Source organism: Balaenoptera ricei, chromosome 11, assembly GCF_028023285.1.
Source record: "Balaenoptera ricei isolate mBalRic1 chromosome 11, mBalRic1.hap2, whole genome shotgun sequence".
NCBI lineage: Eukaryota > Metazoa > Chordata > Mammalia > Artiodactyla > Balaenopteridae > Balaenoptera > Balaenoptera ricei.
The window spans coordinates 23,996,291-24,024,087 of NC_082649.1; the positions used below are offsets into that span (position 1 = coordinate 23,996,291).

At 50.0% G+C, this 27,797-nt stretch overlaps 2 protein-coding genes and 1 non-coding gene across 3 annotated transcripts; 1 reads left to right on the top strand and 2 right to left on the bottom strand.

The window, feature by feature from the left end:
- Positions 1-1,810: 1,810 nt before the first annotated feature.
- Positions 1,811-1,999, top strand: LOC132375497 (U2 spliceosomal RNA). The gene has a single exon (XR_009506045.1). It is a non-coding gene; the product is annotated as a U2 spliceosomal RNA (small nuclear RNA).
- A 7,292-nt stretch (positions 2,000-9,291) lies between these two features.
- On the bottom strand, positions 9,292-10,478 carry C11H6orf15 (chromosome 11 C6orf15 homolog). The gene is made up of 2 exons (XM_059940720.1): positions 10,400-10,478; positions 9,292-10,166 (listed from the first exon to the last, which is right to left on the bottom strand). Exons 1-2 carry the CDS (start codon positions 10,476-10,478, stop codon positions 9,292-9,294), a joined length of 954 nt encoding a protein of 317 aa, XP_059796703.1.
- A 3,822-nt stretch (positions 10,479-14,300) lies between these two features.
- Positions 14,301-17,595, bottom strand: CDSN (corneodesmosin). The gene is made up of 2 exons (XM_059940721.1): positions 17,511-17,595; positions 14,301-15,736 (listed from the first exon to the last, which is right to left on the bottom strand). The coding sequence occupies exons 1-2, from the start codon at positions 17,593-17,595 to the stop codon at positions 14,349-14,351; spliced, it is 1,473 nt and encodes a 490-aa protein (XP_059796704.1). The 3' UTR covers positions 14,301-14,348.
- Between the last annotated feature and the right edge of the window lie 10,202 nt (positions 17,596-27,797).

The following is a 27,797-nucleotide window of genomic DNA, read 5'->3' on the forward strand; positions in this document are numbered from 1 at the left end:
TCTGCCTGCCAATGCAGGGGACACGGGTTCGAGCCCTGGTCTGGGAAGATCCCACATGCCGCGGAGCAACTAGGCCCGTGAGCCACAGCTACTGAGCCTGCGCGTCTGGAGCCCGTGCTCCGCAACAAGAGAGGCCGCGATAGTGAGAGGCCCGCGCACCGCGATGAAGAGTGGCCCCCTCGCACAGAAACGAAGACCCAACACAGCTTAAATTAATTAATTAATTAATTAATTAATTAATTAATTAATTAAAAGGTAAATATGTTTCTCCCCTGCTTCAACCTCTGAATTCTCATGGTTCTTCAGATATGGATAAAACCCCAAAACCCCAAGTCTCTAAGAGGGCCTACAAGGCCCCACAGGATCTGCTCCAGCACCTCCCCCTCCTCACACAGCTGTTCCTTCTTTTTTTTTTTTTTGGCCGCTCTTCATGTGGGATCTTAGTTCCCCAACCAGGAACCGAACCCACGCCCCCTGCACTGGAAGCGCAGAGTCCCAACCACTGGACCACCAGGGAAGTCCTACACAGCTGCTCCTTCTGCCTGGAAGGTGCCTGCCCTGCCACCATCCTCCAAGCCCCCTCACACACCACACACACACACACACAGGGCTGCCCTGCTCTATAGCACATCACTGTTTTAAATTCAGTATTCTTCGTGTAAACATGTGATGTGTTTTTCACCCCTGTTAACCTGTAAGGTCCAGGAGGAAGGGACCATGTGAGTCGTGTTCCCTACTGTAGCCCCAGTGCCTGGACATAGTAAGTGTGCAATGTTAACGGCTAAATGAGTGAACAGTGTAACCTGCTCTCAAGAAAGTTATCTTAGAGTCCATTGCACTGAGTTGCAGATGACTGGTAACAACTCGGGTGATCCTGGAGAGGAGACTGGAGAGGTGGCAGGTGAAGGAGGTGTATGTTAAAGGGTTTGCATAGTTGCTAGGGCTGCCGTACACAGCATCGCAAACTGGGTGTCTTAAACAAGAGAAACCTGTTGTCTCGCTCTTCTGGAGCGAGAAATCTGAACTCAAGGTGTCAGCAGAGTTGATTCCTTCTGAAGGCCCTGAGAATCTATCTATTCCATGCCTCTCTCCTTGCTTCCAGCAGCCTCAGGCATTCCTTGGCTTGTAGGTGACATCATCCTTACGTCTGTACATTGTCTTCCCTCTGTGTGTGTCTGTGTCCAAATTTCCTCCTCTTTATATGGACACCAGTCCTATTGGATTAAGCCCCACCCTAATGACCTCATGTTAACGTGATTACCTCTGTAAAGACCCTATTTCCAAATAAGATGACATTCATAGGTACCCAGAGTCAGGACTTCAACATAGAGGGACACAATTCAACCCATAACAGGATTGAATATGGTCCCACCCTGAATGACTATAGCTCAAACAGACCCTAGCCAGGTGCAGAAATCACTGAGCACTTCATCCTGTCCCAATCTAATGACTTCAGAATCTCTACAGTGAACTGACTCTGGGTCCTAACCTCACTTTACCTGTGGGTCCTAACCTCACCTCAACCCTCCAACCTTGCCCACACCTACATTGGTCTCCACCTGTGCCTCTGCTTTGTTCTCACACACAACCTGGTCCGGGGTGTGTTCCTCTCCTTCAGTCTCTTGGTGACGTGAAAAGTCTTCGTGATTGATGACCCACATAGTCTCATGACTGTAGGATACAATACACAGACCACGTTAAATTAGCAAACTCCATGTAAATTGTCTATCTTAAAAGTTGTCAACAGAAGAAGTAACACTGTTACCACCAACCCTCATGTGGACCCTCAATACCTCGCCTTTGGTTTCAAATACTATTCTTCACCTAAAGAAACTAGAACTCTGCATCTGTTCTTATCAGTTTAATATCTGATACATCCTCTATCCAAGGACAATATATTAAATGGATTTTTGGAGCTAGGAGATGGAATAGGAGCTTGCTCCATTCACTCCGCGCATTGACTTGGTATTGCAGTACTTCCAGAAACAGTGCACCAGAAAAGAAAAGAAAAGAAACTAGAACCCATATAATGCAAGACTTGGATGTTAGCTGATTCCATGTCTCAGGGAAGAAAAGACTTAGGACAGGACTTGAATGTTCTGTTGTTGCCAGAAACCCAGGATACCTTCAAGAATGTCAAGGAAAGTGCTATAAAGGACAAAGGAGCCAACTTAAAGAATCTCCATTGTTCAACCTGAGACAACTGAGCATGAGAAGGAAGAAGACGAGGAGGAGGAATAATAATTATGGTTTACTGAAGTCAACTGTGGCTGTAGAGGCTATGAGATCATTATGATACTCAAAAGATAAAGGTTCATACAAAGTGCACAAAAGATGTCTGTAACAGAAGAGAAAGGATGCAGTTGTTAAAAATGGATTTTAATCAAAAGGGAATTGTTCATTTTGTCTCTTCTGTCAATTATGTGTGTGGTTATAAAGCAGAGAGAGATGCTTTCTTTCACCTACATAAGCGGAAAAGAAAAAAACACAGTCAACTGTGAGAAGGCCAAGTAGCCCCACTCTAAGTATGAACTTTAGCAGAAATAAGAATGTCTGACAAGGGAGGATGTCTGAGGCAATAGTGAAAGGAAGAAGGTGGTTTCTTTTCCTTTTTTTCTGGGCCACACACACACACACACACAGTTTGCAGGATCTTAGTTCCCTGACCAGGGATCAAACCTGTGCCCTCAGCAGTGAAAGTGCAGAGTCCTAGCCACTGGACCACCAGGGAATTCCCAAGAAGGCGATTTCAATAGTAGGTACCAAAACGATAAATTAACAACAACAACAACAAAATCACTAAAAAGGAGAGCTAATAAAGTCAACCCAATTCCTCATCTCCTAGAATAAATATCTAGAATGCCCTACTAATTATAATAAGATACAAATAAGAATTAAGATATAATAATGCTAATAGATCAAGTCAGCATATCATAATGAGAGAAAAATGTATCATAATGAGTGGAAAAATCCACTGATCAAGAGGGATTTTTTAAGTATGTTATATTAAGGAGAAGAAATAGGTTGCAAAATTCTAAAATCTATGCACTTAAAAAGAGTTTTATTCTCCAGTGAGATACAGTTTCACAGCCACTAGGCTGGCTCTAATAAAAAGACAGATAATAACAAGTGTTGACAAGAATATGGAAAAATTGGAATCTTCAAAAACAGCTGGTGGGAATGTGAAATGGTAAAGCAGCTTTGGAGAATCACTGTTTGGCAGTTCCTCAAAAGGCTTAACGTGGGGTTACCATGTGACCCAGAAAGTCACTCCTAGGTACATACTCCAGAGAAATGAAAATATATGTCTACACAAATACTTGCGCACAAATGTTTATAGCACCATGATACATAATGACCAAAAAGTGAAAACAACTCAGAATATCCATCAACTGATGAATGGATAAATACAATGTGTTGTACCTATACAATGAAATAATAGAGAGTTCAACAATAAAAAGGAATGAAGTACTGATATCTGCTACAACATGGATGAACCTTGAAAACATTGTGCTAAGTGAAAGAAGCCAGTCACAGAAGACTACATATTGTATTTTCTGTTTATATGAAATGTCCGGAATAGGTAAGTTCATAGAGACAGAAAGTAGAGTGGTGGTTGCCTAGGGCTAGGGGAAGGGGAATGGGGAGTGACTGCTAATGGGCACAGAGTTTCTCTGGGGAACAATGAAAACGTTCTAAAACTGATTGTGGTGATGGTTGCACAACTCTGTGAGTATACTGAAAACTGAAGTGTAGACTTTCAATGGGCAAATTGTATGGTGTGTAAATTAATATCTCAAGAAAGTTTTTTTTAAGTTTTATTGACTCAACTAGTCTTCTTTAATTAGAAGAAGGAAGAGGAGAAAGAGAAAAAGGAGGAGGAGGAAAGGAGAAAGAGGAAGAGGGGCGGGGAGGAGAAGGAAAGAGCAACAGCTCATGCTGGTGATCAGCAGCCCAGATTTGAATCATAAACTGTGCAACCACGCCTCATGTCCAGACAAGACTAAATTGGTCAAAATGCCATTCCTAAGTTTATTGAAACCTCAGGATGGGATAAAAAGAGAAAATACTGACATCCTAGAAAGGCAACCCAACCCAAGAAGAGAAGAGGAAAGAGAAGGAGAATAAAGAAATACGTTTAAAAAATAAAAATGCATTATGGCAACGGGGAAAAAAAATAAAGGTTTTTTAAAAAATAAAGAGAATTTAAGGAATAAAAAAAAAGAAATGAGTTTAAATCCATGGAACTAGCCTTTCATAACTGATTTTTAGTGGAAGTGAAGTGATTGGTCTTGTAAATGGTATAATAACTTTTGTGTTTGTTTGCTGCTTAGGGGGTTTAAGACATTTAAGAGAATCTTACACATCAGACTTGAGATCTGAATTAAATGCTTAAATTGGTTTAAGTGTGAAACAATATCGATGTTTGAATAAAATTTGGTTTATTAAATCTGTAAGTTTTGAGGTAGTAGTTATGTAAGTAGTATGCAGAGGAAGGTTGTTTAGTGCTTAAATGTTAATTGTTTAACAAACTCATAAGAGTAACAAACTTTATATTACACAGAAATGCCTTAAAGTCCTTTAGACAATGGCAGTGTGTTCCAGGAGGGGAGGCTGGGGTCAGATAATCAAGGGTCCACTAACATAGTAGATTGGTTTTATCTTTCTAGGCTCATCATCTTCGCCCCTGTTCATCACTAACAGAGTTAGTTCTTCTGAATTCAGCATCTTACAATGTCACAGTGAACAGAGAGCCCCAAAGCAATGGGGTACAGGAGAGGTGGGTTTTGATGGGGGTGAGGCAAGGGGGAAAGTCCAGTGCATGGGATGGGTGGTCAGACCAGCCAGAGGGGAATCCTGATGGATTGTCCTGGGTAGCCAGGGAGCAGTTAAGCACAGAAAAAAGGTACATAGAGAGGAGACAGAGGAACAGTGGGAAAGATGCTAAAGAAAACGGCTTCTGCTCAGTCAGTCAGAACTGCCTTCCTGAGGCCAAGAAAGACTAAATGGTCTCAAAACTAGATCACAACTTGTTTCTACCACCTTTCCACAGTGGGGGTTGCCTAACTGGAGACCCTATTAGACCAGAAATTATTTCACATCAGCCTAGCCCACTGCTTTATTTATTTATTTTTTAATAAGTTTATTTATTTTATTTATTTATTTTTGGCTGAGTTGGGTCTTCCTTGCTGCGCGCGGGCTTTCTCTAGTTGCGGTGAGCGGGGGCTACTCTTCTTTGCGGTGGGCGGGCTTCTCATTGCGGTGTCTTCTCTTGTTGCGGAGTATGGACTCTAGGCGCGCAAGCTTCAGTAGTCGTGGCACGCAGGCTCAGTAGTTGTGGCTCACGGGCTCTAGAACGCACGCTCAGTACTTGTGGTGCACGGGCTTAGTTGCTCCGCGGCATGTGGGATCTTCCCGGACCAGGGATGGAACCTAATGTCCCCTGCATTGGCAGGCGGATTCTCAAGCACTGCGCCACCAGGGAAGCCCCTAGCCCACTGCTTTAAACCAAACAGCAGGTATAGCACCAACTTTACTATCACCTCAGGATAAGCCATATCCACCCCACTGATCTATGTGGGGACAATAACAGCCCCGAGCAGTCATTGCTACTGAGAATGTGAAAACGGTCCTTCCTACCCTGGCCATGACCATGCCTCTAAGACCTGAAACACCTATTCTCCTCCCACTATCCCTCCCCTGGACTGTACAGGCCTCCTTGACCAGGATATTCTGTGAGTGGACAGAACTAGAAACCCTGGCATGTGACCGATCTTCCCGAGGGCTGGTGTGCTCACTCTCACGTGTGACAATCTGGGTTCATAAAAGTGTCTTCTGGATGTGTTTACCAGTTTCCTGACAGCAAAGGGAGAAAGCAGACCTAGAAAGAGGTAGAGGGAGTCCCCTGGTGGCCCTGTGGTTAGGATTCGATGCTTTCATTGCCGAAGGCGCGGGTTCTACCCCTGGTTGAGGAACTAAGATCCCGCGAGCTGCCAAACAATGAAAAAAATAAAAAGAAAAGAAAGAGGTATAAAAAGGCAATAGGGAACATCCTTCCAGTGGAATGAGAGGAACACAAGAGGCAGGCATTTGGTCTGGAGAGACAAAACCACAGCCTGGCTGCTGGTCTTCAGATGACATAAAAATGGCTGAAAATGAACGTGTTGGAGGAAGGACTCCAGGTGGTGATTAAACTGTAGGGGCTGGAGAATCTTGCTTTCACCTGCTCTGTGCAGTTTGCCCAGCTTTGCTTGCGGTTTCCAAATGGTACCATACCCAAGCTCCACCTCTTACTGGCTGTGTGACCTTCAGCAAGTTACCTAACCTTGCTGAGCCTCAGTCTCTTCACCCGTAAAATAGAAATAATCAGAGTAAGTACATCCTAGAATTGTTGTGAGAGTTGAGATAACCCTGTAACACATTTTGTTCATGGTAAATATGTGATAAAGGACGCCATTATTACAATCACCCGAGAGTGTGTGTGTAAGTGAAAAATGTCTGAGAGAACACAAGTTTGTTTGAGGAATGAAATAGTTCAAGGAGAAGCCGACTCTCCCTTCTTGATCTTGGAATAATTCTCTTGAGTGTAATTCCCAGGGGGAAGCATCACACCACACTCAACAGTCAACCGTGAAGTCAACTACAGCCACTTCACCAACCAGCCCATTGTGGGCTAAGAACTCTCCTTCTCTGTGATGCCACCAGGACTGCCTCACTGAGACAACATTTTGCATTATAATCAGGCCCTTACACCTGCTCCATTTTTCAGTCTCTAATGTACTTTATCATTATCTTTTTAAAAATATTTATTTATTTATTATCATTTTTTTTTTTTTATTTGGTTGTGGCCGGGTCTTAGCTGTGGCATGCATGTGGGATCTAGTTCCCTGACCAGGGATCGAACCTGGGCCCCCTGCATTGGGAGTGCAGAGTCTTAACCACTGCACCACCAGGGAAGTCCTATCATTATCTTAATTAAATTTCATAACAATCCTGTGAGGTAGACTGGACATCTGCTTTCATCCCATTTTACAGATGAGAAAACTAAGGTCTGCAGAGGCAAATGACCAGCCTAAATTGACACAGCAGAGAGAACTGTGTGGGCAAATGGAAGGGGAATCTCGTCTTCCAACTTCCTGCCGAGTGCCCTCTCTACTGCGGGACCTTCGAGAAATGACTCCTGCTACTCCAGCAGCTACTTCCACCAATTAACCACTAATAAAAATGTAAAAATCTGTATATGAGCATCAGCTCCCACTGCAGACCTTAGGACATTTATTATATCACAGATTACTGACCAATCTCACTTTTTTTTTTTTTAATAGCAGCAACTAACCCTAAAGCAAAGACCAGTCTGACAAAGCTGACCACGGCTACCCGGGACCATCCATCAGCACCAAGTAGTGGATGAACTGCACTCCCTCAGCTCAGTGTTACCTCTGTCAGCCTTGGCTCACCTCACTCTCTGGGCCTCAGTATCTCCACCTGTATAATGGGCCCAGCAGTGCCTAAACAATGGGATTGTTGTGGGAATTAGCTGGAAGGGTGTTGTGAAAGCAACTCATCCAGAGTCTGGCACATAGCAGGTACTCAATTAAAAATTAGATGGGTTTTTGTTAATTGCATATTATACTTGAACACTCCCTGGACAGATAGAAAAACTTGGTTTGAGTCACTGACTCTGTCACGTGTTAGCTATGTCACCTTGTGTAAATTGCTTAATCTCTCTGAGCTTCAGTTTCTTTATCTTACAACCTATTCCTCACAGTTGTTAATGAAGGTGAAAGAATGGAATGTACAGAGCATTCCCAAGCTGAGAAGGGCTTTGTGGGGTTTCTAGGGAGATGTCAGTGAGGCTCTGGGAAGGGCATGGTAGCAGTACAGATGGGAGTCTGTGTGCAGCCCTGTGGCTCAGGAATAAAGTGGAAGAAGAGAGAAAACAGGGAAGTCAGAGAGAGAGTGCGAGTGCGTTGACTCAGTGTTTGCTGAGTGCTGACCTAGGTCCAGACGCTGTCCGTGGTGCTGGGAGTTCCGCAGTGAACAAACAAAGTCCCTTTCCTGTGGTGCTTGTGGGGAACAGAGGAGGGGAGTGCTGACACAGAATTTAAAAGTGCAAATAGGAGTGACTAGAGAGAGGGAGGCAGCCAGAAAGAGGGACAGATAGAAATGAGACCAAGCCTGAGAATGAGCTTGGGCTTGTGGAAGAGACAGGTGCTGAAAACAGAACCGCCTGCCCCAGGACAGGGAGAAAGTGAGAGTCCAGGGTGGGAAAGAATTGGGGAAGGAGGTTGGGGTGATAGAGGGTGGTGTGGCTGGTGATGGGAAGACATGGGTGGACACCAGGAGTGTGCCCCCTGGAAACCCCATCACCCCCACCAGCTTCTGTTAACTTCCTTCTGCACTTTCTTAGAATGACCCTTCCTCACCCCACTCCAACTCCTGTACAAGGATACTGAGCTCCTGAGAAAACCAAAGGCAGGGTAGTGTGACCAAAAGAAGAGACTGTGTCATCACTTGAGAATAAAAGCATCAAATGCTGCCATAGGCAGGACTGTTGGCTCCAAGTTTCTCTCTTCCTGTCCCTTCTCCCTTTCCTTTCTTCCTCTATTGAGGTCTGCTATTTGTTCAGCAAATGCCCAGAGTCTGTGGTTCTCTGGGGCACAATGTACCAAGCGATGCATGTAAGGGAGATCAATGCTTCTTCCACTTCCAAGAACCGTAACTTTCTGGGAAGAAAAGGTAAGCATAGACAAAAATGACTTTCTCTGACCCTCTGTGTCTCTGAATCAAAAGAGCATTCATTCCCCACTTGGCCCTGGTACCAACTTCCTGGACCTCATCCTTGCCTCCTGCCACAGGTGCCATCTCAGTTAGTCCTGCTGCCTCTCCTCCCCTTTTCAGATTCCAGGACAGTTCTGGAACCAGCTCTCCCACCTGGCCCAGATGAGACCACGAGGCCCCACCCTCAAACACCTGGGCTTTGATCTTTTGCAAAGGATGGGGATAGCAAGAGAGTGTCAGGAGGACCCTAGAGGGACATGAGGATGACTAGAAAATGGGGATGGACAAAACTCCAGTTTGCACCCAGAAACAAAGACACTGAGAAGAAGCGGATTCAGTAAGTGCTGTGTTTTATTGGAGATCAGCATATGGGGAGCAGGGAGGCAGTGAAAGTGGAGAGGACGCTAGAAAACAGCTGATAGGATCTTGATTTAGCTCACACTGCAAGGGGAGGGAGCAGGACTCCCTTCTCTGACTTCTAACTTAGGGTTGTCCCCCTCTGTCATTCTCCTAACTCCACTGTGACCCAGGGTTTTGAGGATTGGGAAAGGCAGCTGCAGTGCTCCAATAAGAGCCAGGAGCACGGAGAACTCTGGGAGGAAATCGATTAATACCTGGGTGTAGATGACTATTCCCCCAGCTAGTACCTGGATACCGATTAATAATCCCCCATGTGGTACATGGATACAGATTAATACTCCCCCAGCTAGTACTTGTGTATTGATTACTGTTACCCCAGCTTCCCATAGGGTATGGCAAGCGGTTTCGTCTCCATCCAGTGCCAGGACCTTTACCTTCCCAGCATATACTGGGATTCAGGGACCCGAAGTAGTGACCAGGCAGAACTGGCCATCGAATTTTGCTGATGAGAGACCAGGGAGGGCGTAGGGCAAGGGTTTTTCCCTGGGCGCCCAGCACATTAGAGTGGAGTAGCCGTCTAGATTCAGGGTCCTCGTGGAGGAGTGAAGTCTCGGGTGAGGTGTCTGCGGGGTGTGCAGAGGTCTCTGCAGGCAAAGGCCCGCTGCCCGGAGGGAGGGCAGCCGCACTAGAAAGGTAGGACAGTTCTTCGGGCAGCACTTCTCCCACATGGTCCTTGAGCACAGCAGCCATCGTCGGCCAAGGGTCCTCCGAGGGCCAGGAATCCGTGGAGGGCAGCCCCCCAGATGGGGGCCACCTCTGTACCGCAGCACCTCCTGCAGGTTGAGAGCCATGTGATGGAGAAGCATTGCGCTGCCGAGAATCAATTGCTGAATCATTAGGCCCAGGCTGAGGATGTTCCGAGTTGGAGGGGCCGGTCGAGGAAGGTTGCCCAAGCAGAGGCAGGTTGATCTCCAAGTCTCGGGGAAATTTCTCCTCCACCACACCGATGCTCCGGGCAAAGAGGCCTGAGGGAAGGGGAAGAGGAGGCAGCCAGTGGACCAGATGTTTAGTCTCAGTGCCCTCCCTTCCCTGACTCCCTGATTCCCTTTGCTTCAAGTCCCTCCACTTTGCCTGTGCCAACTCTTTCCTCCCTCAGGGACCCAACTGTACACGCTCCCACCTTTACCTCTTCCCTCAATCCCAGCTCCCCGAGGACCACTAGTCCGCTCCTGCCCAAAGGTTGGCACAGGCTCCATACCTGGAAGATGAAGACAGACCAGGAGCAGGCCCAGAGGAGCCCGGCTCCCTGCCACATGGCCCTGCATCTTGCTCTGCATCTCCCTCAGCCCCAAGACAGCCAGCCCTTTATCCTCTTAGTGGGCGGGGGACGTCAAAAACAGGCTGAGCCAGTGGTTGTGGAAACAATATATCTCTACGTTCCACCTCGTTCCTAATTTGTTCTGTGGCAACAGGTGCCACTTGTATGACCCAGGGAAGCTGGGTGTTCCCACCCTGCTCCTTTCCTCAAGCTCCCCACCCCTTCCTAACCCAGGTGTCCTGGCTCACAGCTCATCACCTGTTGCCAGCCCTACCCTTCCTGGCTGCCGACACCAGGCACATGAGGACCTTCACCCTTGGGGTCCCAATCTCTTCACTGACTTCTCAGCAATAGAAACACCTGATTCTGTTTCTCTTTGGGACCCAGATCATTCTCTTCCAGCACCCCTTTCTCGTGCATCCCCATAGCTTGGGCTTCAGAGGAGCCCTTGCTAAATCATTAGGGCCAGGGTCTGGTTTGGGCTGAGGATGTTCCGAGTTGGAGGGGCCGGTCAAGGAAGTTTGTCCAAGCAGAGGCAGATTGATCCCCAAGTCTCGGGGAAATTTCTCCTCCACCACACCGATGCTCCGGGCAAAGAGGCCTGAGGGAAGGGGAAGAGGAGGCAGCCAGTGGACCAGATGGACCATAGCTACATCGTCTTGACCTCAACCTGCAGGAGGTTCTGGGGTGCAGAATTGACCCCCTTCTGAGGGGCTGCTCCTAGATGAGACCCTGTGTCTAGGGAAATAGACCTGGTTCCCATCCTTAAGAGATGATGGTGTATTGGTTTCCTATGGCTGCTATAACAAGTAACAACAAACTTAATGGCTTACAACAACACAAATTTACTATCTTACAGTTTTGAAGAGCAGAAGTCCGACATGGGTCTCACTGAGTTAAAATTGAGGTGTTGGTAGAGCCTTTCTGGAGGCCCAAGGGAAGAATCCATTTCCCTGCATCTTCCAGCTTCTAGAGGCCACCTGAGTTCCTTGGCTTATGGTCCCCTTCCTCCATGTTCAAAGCCAGAAACAGCAGGATCTTCTCACATTGCATCAGTCTGACCTCCTCTTCTTCCCTCTCCCATATTTAAAGACCCTTATGATTACATCGGACTCACCCAAATAATCCCAGATAATCTTTCTACTTTAATGTCATCTGACTAACAACCGTAACTCCATCTGCAAACAGTTTCCCTTTGCTATGAACCTCACATATTCAGTTTCCAGGCATCAGGGCATGGACACATGGACATCTCTGGTGATGGGGAGGGCACAAGTCTGCCTACCTTAGATGGTCAAATGCATCCACAGAATACAAGAGATACAGAGAGAGAGAGAGAGAGAGAGAGAGAGAGAGAGAGAGAGAGAGCAGATGTTTCCAACTAAGTAGAAGGAGGGCATTGAAATGCTGTTGTCAAATAGCCATGAGTTGATCATTGTTAAGGCTGAATGATGAGAGCATAGGGAGTCATTAAGTATTTTGTCTACTCTTAAATATGTTTGAATTTTTCCAATAAAAAGTGTTTAAACGCCTTTGTTTCTCTATTGCTTCCAAGACGCACCCAGACTAGGCTTCTCTTGTTGCATGAAGTTTAAATATTAGCTGTTAGATTTTACCATTCCATCCTCATCCCCAGCCCCTGCTAGCTGGCTACTGGAAGGGTAAAGAGCTCCTCTCCAGATCTGGCCAGTGGACAACATATACTCCAATAAAAATTTTTTTAAAAAGAGTGCAGGTCTGTCCAGTGGGTACAGGGCAGCAGACTTTTGGGGTGACATCCACCAGTTTTGCAGAACATTTTGACCTGGATCACACCAGAGACTAGAGGAATATTCGTGTCAGAGGCTGCATCCCTCCCACAATTGCGATCCACAGAGACTCTGAGGGCCTTGATTCCTGTCATTGGCTGCAGTCCAGGGGGCAGATGGTAACCAAGGGTGACCCCACAGTGATGACAGAAACAGGACTGTTCTGGAGCCCTCCTCTGTCTTCAGTCAACCCTGCAGGTTGGCTCAGCTGCCCCAGGTCATTTCTGATCAACATAACATATTTCTGCTGATTCGAGAATTCAACAACAGTCCTAAATTTGGGGCCAGCTGACATCATCCCAGTAGCAGGGAATGAGCTAGATCTTAGGGTAGGGGTGAATTCCTTTGCAGCCAAGCAGAGGCTCTCAGAGGTGGTCTGTGCTTTGGGGTGAGGCTCTTCCTGTAAGGGTGAGCACAGCCCACCCTCCCCTCCTTGGGGCATGAGAGCTTCCTTGGCCTCAGTGTCTCCCCTGCTGTCTCCAGGACATAGTCGCGTGGCCCTCGGCGCCCTGTCCACTTTCTCAGTCTTCTCCCATGGAGGCCACCTCCCCTTCCCCACTGTAGTGTTCGGCCCTCTCACCTCTCCCAGCTCTCACTCTAGAACCACAGCAGAGGCAGCAGGAGTGTGAAGGTGGAGAGGACACTGTTGGGGAGGACACTGTTCTGCCATGGGCTGGGGCGTTTCGACGTAGGCCAGTGAGTCACCGTGTTCGGCTGCACACCCGTCATGCTCCTGTCCTCTCTGTCTTTCACTTCCTCCACCCACAGCTCCCAGAACCACGCCCCCCTTGGCTCCTACTCAGTCCCCAGGAATCTGGTCCGGGCTGCTGTGTTCCAGCCTTCCCAAGGCTCCTGGTGTCCCAGAAACCCAGGAAATCAATGCTCGGGACTTCCAGAGAGGATGGCATCTAGAAGGTGAGGCCATCTAATGGATGAGGAGAAGGAGCCATGTGGGGAGGGGGAGGAAATCATTAGGGCTCTATGTAAGGAGAGGGGAGGACTGCAGAGTGAATGGGCAGTGGAACAAGAATGGATTTCCAGGGGCAACGAGAGAGAAGAGATGTGAAAGGAAGGATCTGGGAGACCAACTAACCCCTGCTTTCAGTTCAACAAATATTTATGATTTTCCTCCTTTGTGGGAGGAGCTGTAAGATGTAAGAAATACCAGGCCAATTTATGAATGAAAGTGGGGGACACAGGACCTTTAGAGGCATAGGAGAGCATCACTCAGGTCCCAAGAGGAGACCCAGGACTCCAAGAAGGCAAAAAGTCTAATCTAGTTCACACAGTTTATTGAGACATCTGTCCAGGACCCAGAGGGAGCAGGGAGCCTGCTCCAGTCTCTGCAGATACCCTGGTATCTCCCACACACAGGGAAGCCTCTGAACGTTGAGGGAAGTGGCAGCCAGGAAGGGGGACTGAGATGGAGACCTTGAGAGACAAAGAGGAATGTTGGGAACTCACAAAGGGTGTGGTGAGCTCTATAATGGAGGGTGGGAGTGGAATTGGGAGTGTGAGAACCCAACAGCATATCATGCTGGTTGACCAGATGGTGAAATGAGATCAGTGAAAAATGGTCATTGTTTTCAAATAACTGTTCGGATTGTGCTTTATTTGGCAAAGGGGGGACAGAGGGGCGGGGAGGGGATGGCTTGTCCAGGCATCAGAGTTACTGTAGGACATTTCAGGGGGTTCCCAGTCAAGAATCTGAATGAGTAGGGTTAGCCAATGGACTATACCATCTCAAAGAAATGGCAGAGGAAATTCTAGGGAGAGGGTATCAGGCAGGGAGGGCACTGCAGTACAATGGGAATCTAAACAGTAGGAGAGAATGAGGAAAGGGATTTGGAGCCTACAATTTGGGGAGGTAAAGAAAGAAGAGCTGATAAGGGAGAGTCTGCCACATTGGGGCAATGGGGGAAGTAGAGCAGCTCTCTTGGGAGGGTGGAAACTGAGCTACCCCCATGGCTGGGCCCCTGGACTTCTTCCACCTGGGAGATGGGGTGTGTGTGTGTGTGTGTGTGTATGCCTGCATATGTGTGTAGGCAAAATCTGCTTTATGGACTGTTAGGTAACTCTCCCTAGGGTAGGAAAACTTCAGGGTCAGCTAGCTGGGGCCCCAGGGGCTTCACTTGGGTTAGGATGTCCCGGATGGAGTGGCAGGGGATAGTTCCAGAGCCGTCAAAGCCACAGGGCTTGGCACCAGCTGAGGGGTCATGTTGGGAAGAGCCACCTGCACCCCTACTCAATGTTGAGGAGGAGACAGAAATGCAAGAGCGACCAGAAGAGCTGGACTTGCTGCCACAGGGTTGAAGGATGATTTCACCATGGGATTGGGAGCTGGAGCTGCCACTGAAGGAGCCAGTGCCTGGTGAGGAGCTGAGCCTCTGGGAAACACCACCACAGGGATGGAAAGATGAACCAGAACTGCTGGAAAGGCTAGAACTGCTGTGGACTCCAGAGCTGGAGAGGGAGCAGGGCTCCTTAGAGCCCTTGGAGCCAACGCCATAGGGCGGGACTCCACCAGAGCCCACCGGCTGGAACACAATGGCCGAGGAAGCTCCCGACTGGTAGATGTTGGAACTAGAAGAGCTGTGGCTGGGGATGATGGGGTTGCTGGAGAAGTATTTGCCCTCAGAGATGGGGGCCCCGGCTGCAAAGGAGGGAACCCTTGGAGAGCCTTTGATGGGGTGCTCTTTGATGAAGTGGCCCACCGGGTAGATTTTGCCCCTGATGTAGGTCATGCCTGGGACCAGATAACTGTCAGAGGAGCCACCCACCACCTCATAGCTGCCATATTTGTCTACAGAGGTGATGGGGGGGCAGGGCTTGCCTGGAAGGCCACCATTGCTACAGGGGACGCTTTGACCCACTCTGGGGCCACCAGAGCCATGCTGCTCCACTACCACCACTACAGGCATTTTACCACCAGACACAGAATGGGAGCTGGAGATGTAGGAGCCAGAGTGCGAGACGATGGGTCCCCCACTGCAGGGAGAGTCAGGGATGTTGGAACTACAGGGGTGCAGCTTGGCGTTGACCTTCTGGCCACTGCTGCTGGACATCGAGGAGGTTTGGGAAACAGAAGAGCTCGAGCCTCCTCCAGACTGGGAGCTGGTGCTTCCTGACTGGGAGGAGCTAGATGCACCCTGTAGACTAGAGCTAGATCCCGAGGAGTAGCTTATCTGGGAATACCCTGTTCCTGGCTTAAATAACAAAAATCCTGAAGAACGACCATGGGTAGCAATGGATCCGCTGGAGCCGCCACTAGAGCCACTGGAGCCGCCACTGGAGCCACCACGGGAGCCACTGGAACTCGAAAGAAAACTGCTGGAACTGCTGGAGCCACTTTGGCTACTGAAGCTGCTGGAGCCCCCCTTCCCCAGGAGACAGGGGTCACTGGGGGAGGTGATACTCGTGTGGTCCTTGCAGGGGTCTGAGAAGGTCCCAATGCTCTTGGCCAAGGTCCCTGGGGAGGAAAGTAGTGGTTAGCAAGGTCCAAAGAGGCTGGACTTTCTTTCTCCCCTCCCAGACCCACCTCAGTCATCTGCTACTCTGATCTCTCACGAGAGGAGCCCGGGGAGAGTTTGGGGTGGAAAAGGCAGGGAGACCCCAAAGAGATGGAGAGCGGGAGAGACTGAGACTCTGAGAGGTGGGGGAGACCGTGGGACCAGATGGAAGGAGGAGATGAAAGACAGAACCACAGAGGACTGAGAAGGGAGGGAAAATAGCCAAACAGACGCTGAGAAAAGAGAAAGTGGGGGAGGGGCGGGGGGACCGCAGTAGAGGACAGGACACTTGAGGACTATGATTGGGTCGCCAGTTTCCCCTTGAGAGGCCAGGCTTGGGTACAGAATGGAAATTCTGCTTCCCGCCTCAGCACCGCCCATGCCAGGAAAGCTGGGTGGGGGCCAGGACATGGGGGCACGCACTGTCGCTTCAGAACCCGCTTGTACCAGCAGGACAGGACCCTGCACCCCGAGCCCAGCTCAGGGACATGAGGATGCAGCCCTCCTCCAGGCCCCTGACCTTTATCAGCTGTCTCCCAGCTGGCCAGCACCGCGTGCCTGTCTGCCCCCAGGCCCACATCTGACCGCTTCTGCCTTTACTTCTTTCCTTAACTGACCCTTTGCTCCTCACCCAGGCTCACCTTCCCCCACCCTTCCTCTGCTCCCCACCTCAACCACCTCCGGTCCCAAGTGGTGTGGACAGAGCCACGTACTTCAGGTCATACGTTTGGAGAAGCCAGATCTGCTCTGCCTTCCTCACAGCGTTACGGTGAGCACTAGATGTGACCATGTATGCAGAACGTGCTTTACAAAAGCAGAAAGCATCAGACATGATTTATTACTGCCATTCCTCCTTCGAACACCCCACTAAAAACCAGGTCTCCACAATCTGTGAGTTCCCCATTCTCTCCTCAGAAGGAAATTCAACGCATCCACCTCCACGCCAAACCCCAGCTCTGCCCGCAGCCCCGCCCCCTTCACTCTGCTGCACTAATCAGCCAGGGCCCCCCCACGCTCCTCCTCTGCTCCCCCGATGCCACACAGCCTGCTCCCACCCACGGAGCTATGGGCAAGGTCACTGTGATCAACAGCACAGGCCCCGGAGTCACCCAGCCTGGGGTTTGGATCCCGGCTTAACTGCTTTCTAATTTGTGATCTTGAGCCAGTTTCCTAACCTCTTCAAGCCTCAGTGTCCCCCTGTGTAGAGTGAGGACACCTCTCTCACACCATCCTTCTAATGATCAAACGGGCTAATGCATTTAAAGTGCTAGTGGAGTGTCTCGCACATAAAAAGGGCCCTATGAATGGTAACAATTATTATGACTATTAAATATCGACTCCATCTTCTAGCACTCTAATAATAATAATAACAATAATAACAACAACAGCCAACATTATATAACTCTCTAGGAATTCGACAGCACTGTGGCATACATTACTTAATTAGAGACTCATAGAGAAACTAGAGCTAGGTGTTAACTTTAGCCTCATTTTTAGAGTTTCAGAAACGGAGGCTCAGTAAATTTAAGCAGTTTGCCTGAGGTGCCAAGGCAGTGAGGAGTGGCCCCCAGACTCAAGCATCAGATTCCAGAGCCCCTGCCCTTCCCCCCTCGCTGGGTCCTCTCCTGGACTCTCCCCACGCAGGGTTCCCCCCAGCCTTCCCTGACCTGGCATCTGCATTCCTGCCCCCTCCTCTCCCCACTCTCTCTGCGCCCAGGGCCCCCAGCCTCCTACCTCGCAGGAGGAGACCGGCCAGCAGCAATGCCAACATCCCTTGCCCTCCCACACGCCCTATCCAGGATGCACGCGAAGAGCCCATCTTGGACTGTGTGGCCTCCTGAGTGACAGCAGCTCGTGAACACCCGGGGCCTTTATGTCAGGGCTGCACATTCTCCGGGCAGGAGTCACTGTGGGGAGGGGAGGAGAGGCGGAGGGGTAGGTGCCGGGGTGGGGGGGATGTTGGTGTGGCCGGGAGGAGCTGAAGTAATCAGTTTGGGTATCTGCCTACTCAGCAGCAGGCGTGGCTGCAGTGTGGGTTACCGTGCCCCTGGGGCCACCTGGCTCGCCTGCCCCGGCTCCTCGTTGCCTAACCTGGAACCAGGTGCTCTGCCCCGAAGGCCGCCCACTCCGGGGCGGCCACTCCCACCATGGGGCCCAGTCCCCTGGCTCCCTCACTCTCCTGCCTTCCCCAGTGTTGGCCTCTCTGACTCCCCATCCTCCCTCCATGCACAGATGTGGGCATTTCAACTTTCCCTTCCGTACCGGGTACCTGCTGTGGCCCCCACCCCCGCCGCAGGGTTAACCCCGCCTGGGAGCCCTCCACAGCCTCTGGATCCGTGCCCCCCTTTCCTTGAGACCCACCACTCAGCTTCCACTCTCTTCCTCCGGATATAAGGATCTACACTCCACGCCCTGCTGTCACTGCCCAAGTACCATGCCTGCCACACAGCTATTATGTGTGCCACCAGTGAGCGGACCTTTGGAGTCTGCACTCCAAAGCCAGTTCCCTGACCTCTCCCTTCCAGGGGGCTCCAGGGACGGCACGCAGGTGCTGGACGCCAGGGCCTCAGCCCGGGGACAGGCCTGGGCTGAGGACCCCTGTCATAGCTGGGCCTTGGTTACTCACAGGCCACTCACAGCCCCTCCCCCAGGGGTGACCCTGGCTCCAGTGGGTGAGCAAGAGGATAATAAGGCTAATTGGGAAGGTGGTGGCCCTGCCGCCCATTAATTGGCTGCCCAGACTGGCTGAGCAACAGGAAGCAGCCAGCTTGGTCTGGGTAAGATCCACGGTAGGACCAAGGAGTGTCAGCAGAATCCTGGGTTCCTGAGGGATGAAGGGCAGGACTGGGGGACCAGAGCCCTGAGACCTGCTAAGAGGGGGTGGTTCCTCCTCCATCGCATTCCCCTCCCTTTGCTTGGAACCTGACCCCACCCCAGCCAATTAATTGCTCACTGGTATCAGTGTTGGAAGGAGGGACCTGGGAGTCAGGTCAGGTTCTCTGCCTCTTCCCCAAGCCCACCCAGCCCTCTCCCTGCTCCCCTGGCCTGGACTCTCATTCCCGCACTGCCCTGGTCTCCTCACAGAGGCAGCCCTACCTCCGGAGCCCTCGCTTCGTTTCTCCCTTTCTCTGTCTCCTGCCCTACTTCTGACCCAGCCCAGCACTGTCCACAGAACTTTCTGCCATGATGGAAATGTTCTCTCTCTGTGCTGCCCAATATGGTAGCCACGAGCCACATGTGGCCACTGAACATTTGAAATGGGGCTAGTATGACCAACTGGAGGAACTGAATTTTTAATTTTACTTAATTTTAATTCATTTAAATGTAAATAGCCACATGCGGCTAGTGGCTACCAGCGAATCTAGCCCTTGACTGTCCCGTAGCACCCAAAATGGGAGTGGAAGGGAGAGGGGCCATGGGGGCAGTGAGAGAGCGGCCCCTGAAGAGGGTTGATGCAGTAGGGAGGAAAAAAAGAAAACACTGGTTTTATTTTATTTTTAAATATTTATTTATTTTTTTATTTGACCACGCCGGGTCTTAGTTGCCGCACGTGGTATCTTCGTTGCTGCATGCGGGATCTTTTAGTTGCGGCATGCGGGCTCTCAGTTGCAGCATGTGGGATCCAGTTCCCTGACCAGGGATGGAACCTGGGCCCCCTGCACTGGGAGCACCGAGTCTTAACTACTGGACCACCAGGGAAGTCCCCTCACTGGTTTTTAGAATCAGGATGACCTGGGTTCAAGTCCCAGCTTTGGGCAACTCACCCAACCTTTCTGAACTTCAATATTCTCATCTGTAAAATGGGAGTATTTTAAATGATGTCTACCTTGCAGGATTTCTGTGAGGATCGAATAGGAAATTATCAGAAAGATTAGATGGGACAAGGGTGTGGCCCTCTTGGCACAGGCTCTTGGCAGGTGGCGTCTGCATGTCCCGTCTGTGTCCTCCACTGGGGGATGGCAACTAAGATGGGCTCACGCACAGCCCCAGGCCCTCCCTCCCGAGTCTCCAGCCCAGCTGACCTGGAGGAGTCTCCTCTCCACTCCCCTCCGCCCCCTACAGAGCAGCAGGCATGCATGCACACGAGGGTGCAATTTAAAATGATGACGCTCCTTCCGAAAGTCAGTTCCTCCCTAGAGTCTCAGGCCTCGCTGGCCCCATCTCCAGCGGGGAAGGAGGGAGGGGGCCCTGGGTGCAGGGAGGGGAGTGGCCGAGAGAAGAGGAGCCTTGAGGGTGGACAGAAAAGGAGGAATGGCTTGTGCTCTGTGGGGTATTCTTTTCCAGCATAAACAGAGGTGGCAACGTTTGTCCTGTTTCCTCCTCCCACTCCTCCCAACCTGGGCTGGGACGGCCGGGGCTGAAGGAGGCACAGTCTCTCTGGGCCTCTCACCAAATCTCCAGCCACACACACCACGCAATGGTGCGGTCACATTCCTCCTCCTGACCGCTGCCCTCCTGCCCACCCCTTCCACCCCGTCCCCCACTCACGTCCGCCCCATTCCTCCACTGCCTGCCCACACGGGGGCCCTCTGAACCCCTCTCCTCCACTCTCCCTGTTTCTTCCTGAAATCTGCCCCGATGTGTCTTACTCTGCTGTGTCCCTGGGTCTCACCCTCTCTCAGCTCAGGCCATGAAAATCTGAAGCTGATATGGCCCGGGGGGCAGGAAAGGGCATTGGCTGAGAGACTGCCCAGGCCAGGGCGCCTGGGGGTGCTCACCAGTTAGACGAGGCCCACGGTGGCGCAGGTGGGTCTGCTGTGTTCTCCAGCCCCGGGGCTATCCCTCACCCCGCCAGCAAGTGCCCTGCCCAGTGGGAGGACTGAGTGAGAGAACGTGCGAGGCCCAGTAAACCCCACCAGACAAGACCAAGCTTAAAGCATGTGCCTCCCATACCTGTCCCTGCCCCATACCTGAAGAAGGCGGGCTGCATCCACTCCAAGCCACCCTGGGCTGCTCTGTGATGCCGCGTTCTGCACGGGGCACGGGTTCAGGGTGCATGGTCCTAAATCGCAACAAGAAGGAAGATGAACTGTCCTTGCCTTTGAGGAGCTGCAGTCCAGCTGGGAACTCACAGTGTAGAGAGAAGACGGGCCTGGAGAAATGGGGCAGGCACTTGGCTTCGAGGAAGTGGCGGGACTTTCCCTGGCCCTTGAGGAATGATGAGATGAGCAGGGAGCAGGTGGCTCAGACTCAGGGCCCTGGCGGTGCTGAAGGTGTGCTTCGAAGGAGCGCTGGCTTGGGTTGGCATGGGAAGCGTACACGCAGAGGAACAGCGGGCTGGAGGAGTGGACGGGCCACGTGGACCAGCAGGGCGGTGATCATAACACCAGGCTAAAGGAGGGCGCGGGAACTGAGGGGTCTGAGTGGGGAGCAGCTTGGGGAGAGGAGGCTTGGGGGCAGAGAACCCCTGTTTCCTGATCGCCGACTGTGGGCCAGATATGATCCTACGTACTCAACACGTGCTCTGGTGTTTAATCCTCACAACAGCACTACAGGTATATGTTTTTTCTCCCCCATTTCACAGATGACAAAACTGAGTTTAAATTATTTGCCCGAACCAGCTGATAACCAGCAAAAGAGTTTGGAAAGCACTCAAACCCAATCCACATAAGCCCCATTTCTTCATTCAGCTGACACCATGCCATAAATTAATGGCAGTGGTCCGTGGACAGACTTCAGAGGTTCCTTAAATCTTATAAGAATGTGTGCAAATTCCTGTGTCATCAAAGTCTCAGAAAGCAAATCCTAAGTGAGAAAGTCCCTCTCACTCAACCTTTTCTTCTCTGCATTTCACCCATGGGCCTGAAAGTAAGGACAGAAGTTCTGGAACAAGTGTTCCATGCAGGAGTCCTTGGTAGACTTAAGGCTTAGGCTTGAGAGAGGTGGAAAGGGAATGAAAAAAAAAAAAAAAAAGAAGAAGAAGGGAAAAAGCCTGAAAGAGGAGGTTATTCTGTGGTGGGGAGTAGTGGAGAGGCCACCGGAGCCACTCTGGGCTCCAGGACCTGTGGGTTCTCCCCTCCTTTGCTTCAGTCAAAGCCATTTCCCTCTCCTGCTCTCTCTTTCTCCATCACACTCCCTCCACCTGTGGTGGACTCATCCCCCCTCACACGGGAAGCTGACACTCTGGGTCCACTGGTGTTGCTTTACCCGTGGTGGGTGTGGGTGACCCTGAGTCATCCACACTCTCCACCTGGTCCCTCTCATGACCAAGAACACAGAAGGACAGAATGCACTTGTATTTGGACGTTCCTGCCCTCCCTGTCCTGGGTGGACTCTCCTTAGCCCAGGTGAGCCCACGTGACTGGCTAAACTATATTCAGTTTTAGTCTACCCTTCTCTGCCCTCCTCGTGGTTCCTTCCCCGTGGTAGATGATCAAGGGCAGAACCCACGTTCCACCTGGCCTGACTTCTTTACCCTCCTCTCAGATAGATTCTGTAGTACATCATCTATGCAGCCCCCATGCGACCTCAAAATGCGACAGAAACCTTTGGCTCTGGACTGTGGGTTCCACAGCAGTGGGCAAGGCACGTGTCTGTCCACTGAATTCCAAGTACTTAGGCAGTTGGTGATTTGGGGGAACAAAAGAATGAATGAATGTGTCCAGGCCACCCTCCCCCTTCTACCTTTCTCTGGAACACATCGCCCCCCCCCCCCTCTGGTTTCCATGCCCTCTATCCCTCCCAACCACATCTACTACCTGCAAAGCCCACTAGAGGTGCTAGGTGGGATATACCGATGGCCAAGGCCTGGCCTCCAAGAGTGCTTGGTCTAGCCGGGCAGTGGCAGCAGGCACGTGAACTGGGCTCTGACACAGAGCCACCCACCTGTGCTCTCTCGTGGGCCTGTCTGTCCTGCCCTCATTCCTCGTCAGTGACTGTCTCCCTTGAGCCACTCTTCTCTCCCCTGGATGAGCTCTTTCCTCTGAGGGATACAGCACACTTCCATTAACAAATGGCAGAGTTCACGTGGCCACGAAGAGGAAGTACAGGGATTTCCCCCTGGACAAGGCATTCATCTGATGCTGGGGTAGGGTAGGCAGTGCTGTGTAAAAAAATCGCCTAAGTGACTCTTTCAGGGACTCTCACCCCAGCATAACGTGTGACCCCTGGCTGAGAATTGCTGCTCTGGGGGGCAGTCTCCACCCCATCAAAATACATCTACTCCCTCAAAATATATTCCATGGTGTGGTCCATACTCAGCTACACTCTTCCTTCTTCTCCCCCTCAGCTCCCTGGTCCGTCACTCTCTCCTCTAGGACTGACCTCCTGGAACTTGGCCTGGTGAGCATCTACTTTTGCTCTTCCCGGCCCTGTTCTCACCCTCTTAGCAACCCCGCTTGCACCCTCCAAGGGGCCCGGGTACCACAGCAGGGACATGGGAGTGAAGACCGGGGTTGGAGCGAGGAGCACCCTCAGCCAGTGAGTCCCGTAGAGGAAAAACTTGGCAGGCAGGGGCTCTGCCCACCAGGCTATGTGTCCCCCCAACCCCCGTTCTTTTCCCTTCCTCCCCCTGCCCCCCTGCAAGCAGCAGGGAGTCAGCTGAGTGACGGTCATGTTCCTAGAGTCCAAGACTTCATAGCTCTGTTTAAGCCACATCTGATTTGGCCACCAGCCCTCCTGTCTTGTGAGGAGGTAAATATAGAGGCTGTGATTAGCTCTCGGAGTAACAATAATATTTTTCCTCTTCTCTGTTCTGTGGAGCGAGTGCTAGGGAAACCAGCACTCCTTGTCTGCTCATTACGCTCAGCTATTAAATAGTCATTCTTTCCACTGTTGCTATTCACGCATTTTATTGTTTTTGGTCACCCAGAATTAGAGACCCAGCTCCCTCCTGATCCAGCAGGAAAGGGTGAAAACGGGGACTGGGGCAGAGTCTGAATGTGCTTTCAGGAGAGGCTGGAAGGACTTGTCCCAGGAGAGACTTCTAGGCAGGTTGTGGCCCTCACTGTTTCCAGGGGTGGGATCTGCAGGGGCCCATCCTCTCTCCTTCTGCCGGACTGTCCGAATCCCTCTGGCTGAGAGCTCCTCGTGGGCAGGGAGCGTCTCTCACCCCTCAGTGTGTCCCTGGTGCCTGATGCATCACCCGCACACACAGGTAACACAACAGTAAACACAGAATCCTATTGGAGAGGCGGGCGTCCCATGTCCAGCTCTGTTCTCTGGGGCCCCAGGACTAGAAGCAGAGAAGGACAAACTCCTCCTCGACAGCGTGCAACAATCAGCTCGCCATAAACATCTGCACGTGCAGGATTTATCTTGATTCTCTCAATGCTCCTAGGAGACAGAAATTATCATTTACCCTTCGGAGCTGCAGACACAAGTTCAGGGCACTAAGATGATGCCCCCTACCAGTAGCTGGAGACTTTACCTGGAATCCTGATGCTGTAGGCTACACACAGCTAGCTTTTCCTCTTCTCCCTGGATCGTTACATGACCTGGCTCAGTCTCTCATTTCATTCAGTCCTTGTGACTTGCCATCTTCTCAGAAGCCCTCTCTGACTTTCCTATTTAAAATTGTAGCCCTCCATCCCCACACTCATGGACCATATCATTCGCTATGTCCTTCCTCTTGCCTTCTTTTTCTTCATAGCTCTTATCAGGACGTGATAGCCTATTACATACAACCTGTATGCATCTGCTTGTTGTTCACTTCCCCCACTAGAAGGTAAGCCTCGGGAGGGTGGGGCCCTCCTTTCTGACTCACCGCTGTTTCCACAGCTTTAGCGCTGCCTGGCTCATGGAGGGAACTCAGTTAATAATGAGAGAAAGAATAGATAATGAATGGACCACTTGGGCAAGCAGCCTGGCCTGAATTTTCCTGAGGGCCCCAGCGCCTGCCTCATTTCACCTCATGTGACTGACTCACCTTAGAGGAGTCACCTTGGCGACTAAGAAGGCATTAGTGGGACCTGATGGAGGCCGGGCGAGTGATGGTGTTAGAGGCACAACAAGGAGGACTCTGGAGGGACACGCCCTGGAGGAGTCTCTATGCTGCCCTCTGGTGGTAGGTCGTGGAACACCACAGACGAGGAACTGAGGCTGTCAGCCTTGCGTGGGAATTTAGAGATTATTAAGGAAATCCCCTAAATTCACATCCCAGGGCCACGCAGAGATCAGATGGCAGAGTAGGAACAACGAATTGGGTCACAATCCGATGCCTTCACCACTACACCATCCTGTCTGTCCCCATCACCGTTGAGATTATGCTGCAAAAGAGAAGGGTATTAGCTGGAAAAACCTTTGGAGAGGGGTTTGGTTTAATTCGACGAGTTATTTGAGCCAGTGCTAGACGCCTGGTGGGCAGTTCATTAAAGATTAGAGGGATAAAATGTACAGTAAGAGAGCTTAAGTTTATACCAAAGCAAGTCTTTGGTCAGATGAGTTTGAAACATGAAATTGGCAGAGGAGTTAGCACTTCCCTCCTGGGCTTGTACCTTAGGGTGTGCCCCTCCCTAATTTAACTTTTATCACATTTTATTGTCATGATTTATTAATACATCTTTGTTTCCTCTCTAGACACAGATCTCCTCGAGGGCAGGGAGGACTGAAACTTCTCCCTGAGATTGTCACCATCACCTAGCACCCCACACAGTAGATGTTCAATAAATGACCATTATATGGGCAAATAGATAAACAAATGAGTGGTTTGGAGTTTCCCTGCCTAGAGATCTTCAAAGGAGAGCAGACAACCAACTCTTCTGTCTAGTCCAAAGACATTATTCGCCTGCCCAAAGGCTGAGGGCTGTGCCCAATGCTTTCTCAAGGTAACTCAGCTTCTATAATTAGATTATACCAAGGTACCAGTTCAAGGTTCTTTTCTCTTATTGGCTAAGCATTTATTGACTACGGGCCATGTGCAAGGTACGGAGCCATTGTTCTCTAAATCTATTAGAGATCCTATTCTATTATTTAATTCTATTACTCCATGTTGACATAAGATGAAATAGTGTCCCCACCGCAGTCACTCTTAGGTGAGGTCAGCCAAGGCAGATGGGGAAGAATCAGCATTGTCTAATCTAAATGGATAAGCTGGCACAGTGGGTTCCCCTGTGTTAGTATTCCATAACAACCAGTCCCACTCAGCCTCCTCCCAGCTAATAAACACAGCATTTTTAGGTACCAATATCTGCTGCCTATTAATTGGTATTAAAATCTCCAATTACTTCTTGCTTTCCCTTCCCTCCCACTCATCCACCTGTTGTGTCAAACTGGGAAGAGTTGGTTTGGAACTTACATCCAGTTTTGACTTTGGCACTTGTGTTGTCTTGGAAGGTGTTATCTCTGTCAACAGTAGTTTCCTCATCTGTAAAAAGGGGTTAATAATTTGCTTTATTGAACACCTTGTGGGCCAAGTACTAGGAGAGAAGTAAGGCATACAGAGACAGACAAGGCACAATCCCTGCCCTCAAGAAGCTCATACTTTCCAAGAGGAGAAAGACATGGAAACCAACATAATGTGGAAATGATGCAAAGAGCCTGAGATCCTTTCCTGGGTTACATCAGGGACTCAGTTCTTTCCCTCACTTTCTCTCCCCTTTAAGAATGTTTTTCTCTTTCCATTCCCAACAAACTCCATTGCACTGGCTTGAGAAGTTGCTGAGGGAGGGCCAGTTTGAGGAATCCAGACTTCCTTCTTCCCTTCTTTCCCATACCTCCCTGCCACAGTACACCAAACAGGTTATGTGTGCCTCCCCACAAAGAACACAGTTCTATCCAAGGAGAAAGACTTTCAGATATGAGCTCCTGAGCCGGGCACCAAGACCTTCTCTAATTCCCCCCAACCTACTTGTTCCACAACATTTCTTTCTTCTCCAGGCTATAAACTCTTCACTCTGGGAGTTCCCTGATGGCCTAGTGGTTAGGATTCCAGGTTTTCACTGCCGCAGCCTGGGTTCAATCCCTGGTTGAGGAACTGAGATCCCACAAGCCTCATGATGAGGCAAAAAAAAAAAAAAAAAAAATATATATATATATATATATATATATATATATATATATACCCTTCACTCTAAACATTTTGATCTACTCTCTGTTGCCCAAACTCACCATTCATTAATGAATTCAGCCATTCATAAAACATGTATGTGATGGTTAATTTTATGTGTCAATTTGACTGGGCTAAAGAATGCCCAGAGACCTGGTGGAACCTTACATTCAGGTGTGTCTGTGAGGGTGTTTCTGGAAGAGATTAGCATTTGAATCGGTAGACAGTGTTAAGAAGATCGCCCTCACCAATGTGGGTGGGCACCATCCAATCTGTGAGGGCTGAACAGAACAAAAAGGTAGAGGAAGGGCAAATCTGCTCTCTGTTTGAGCTGGGATACCCATCTTCTCCTGCCCTTAGACATCGGCACTCCTGGTTCTTGGTCTTTGGACTCAGATTGGGATTTACCCCATCAGTCCTCTGATTCTTGGGCCTTTGCACTCGTACTGGGACTTAAAACCATCAGCTCCCATGGTTCTCAGGCCTTCGGACCGGGATTAAATTGCTCCATTGGTTTTCCTGGTTCTCCAGTTTGCAGACAGCAGATCGTGGGCATTCTCAGCCTCCATAATCAGAAGAGCCAATTCGTATAATAAATCTCCATGTATATTCTATTGGTTTTGTTTCTGTGGAGAACCCTAATACAACATATTCAGTGTCCATGCAGGCCCAGGCACTGTATTCCGTGTCAGATTTACACAGATGAATAAAGAGATGGGATAATGTAATTAAAATCAGGACAGGCCTCAGTTCAGATCCCAGTTTTGCCATTTTTCTCCGTATGACCTTGCATGAGTCACTGTACCTCTCCAGGCCTTTGTTTCTCTCCTCTGAGAAATGGTGATAACAATAGGGTTATTGTGCAAATTAAGTGAGAGCTTAATCTGTATGCCTTGGGCAACCGTATCCCTATTGCACGTGAGCAGTAAAAAGCAGCTGCAAGGGTTTATAGCAAACCGTTCATTGTGTCTTAGGTTGGATGTTCCAGAAGCAGATCCTGAGACAAAAATTCAAGTAAAAGGGATTTATTAAAAAGT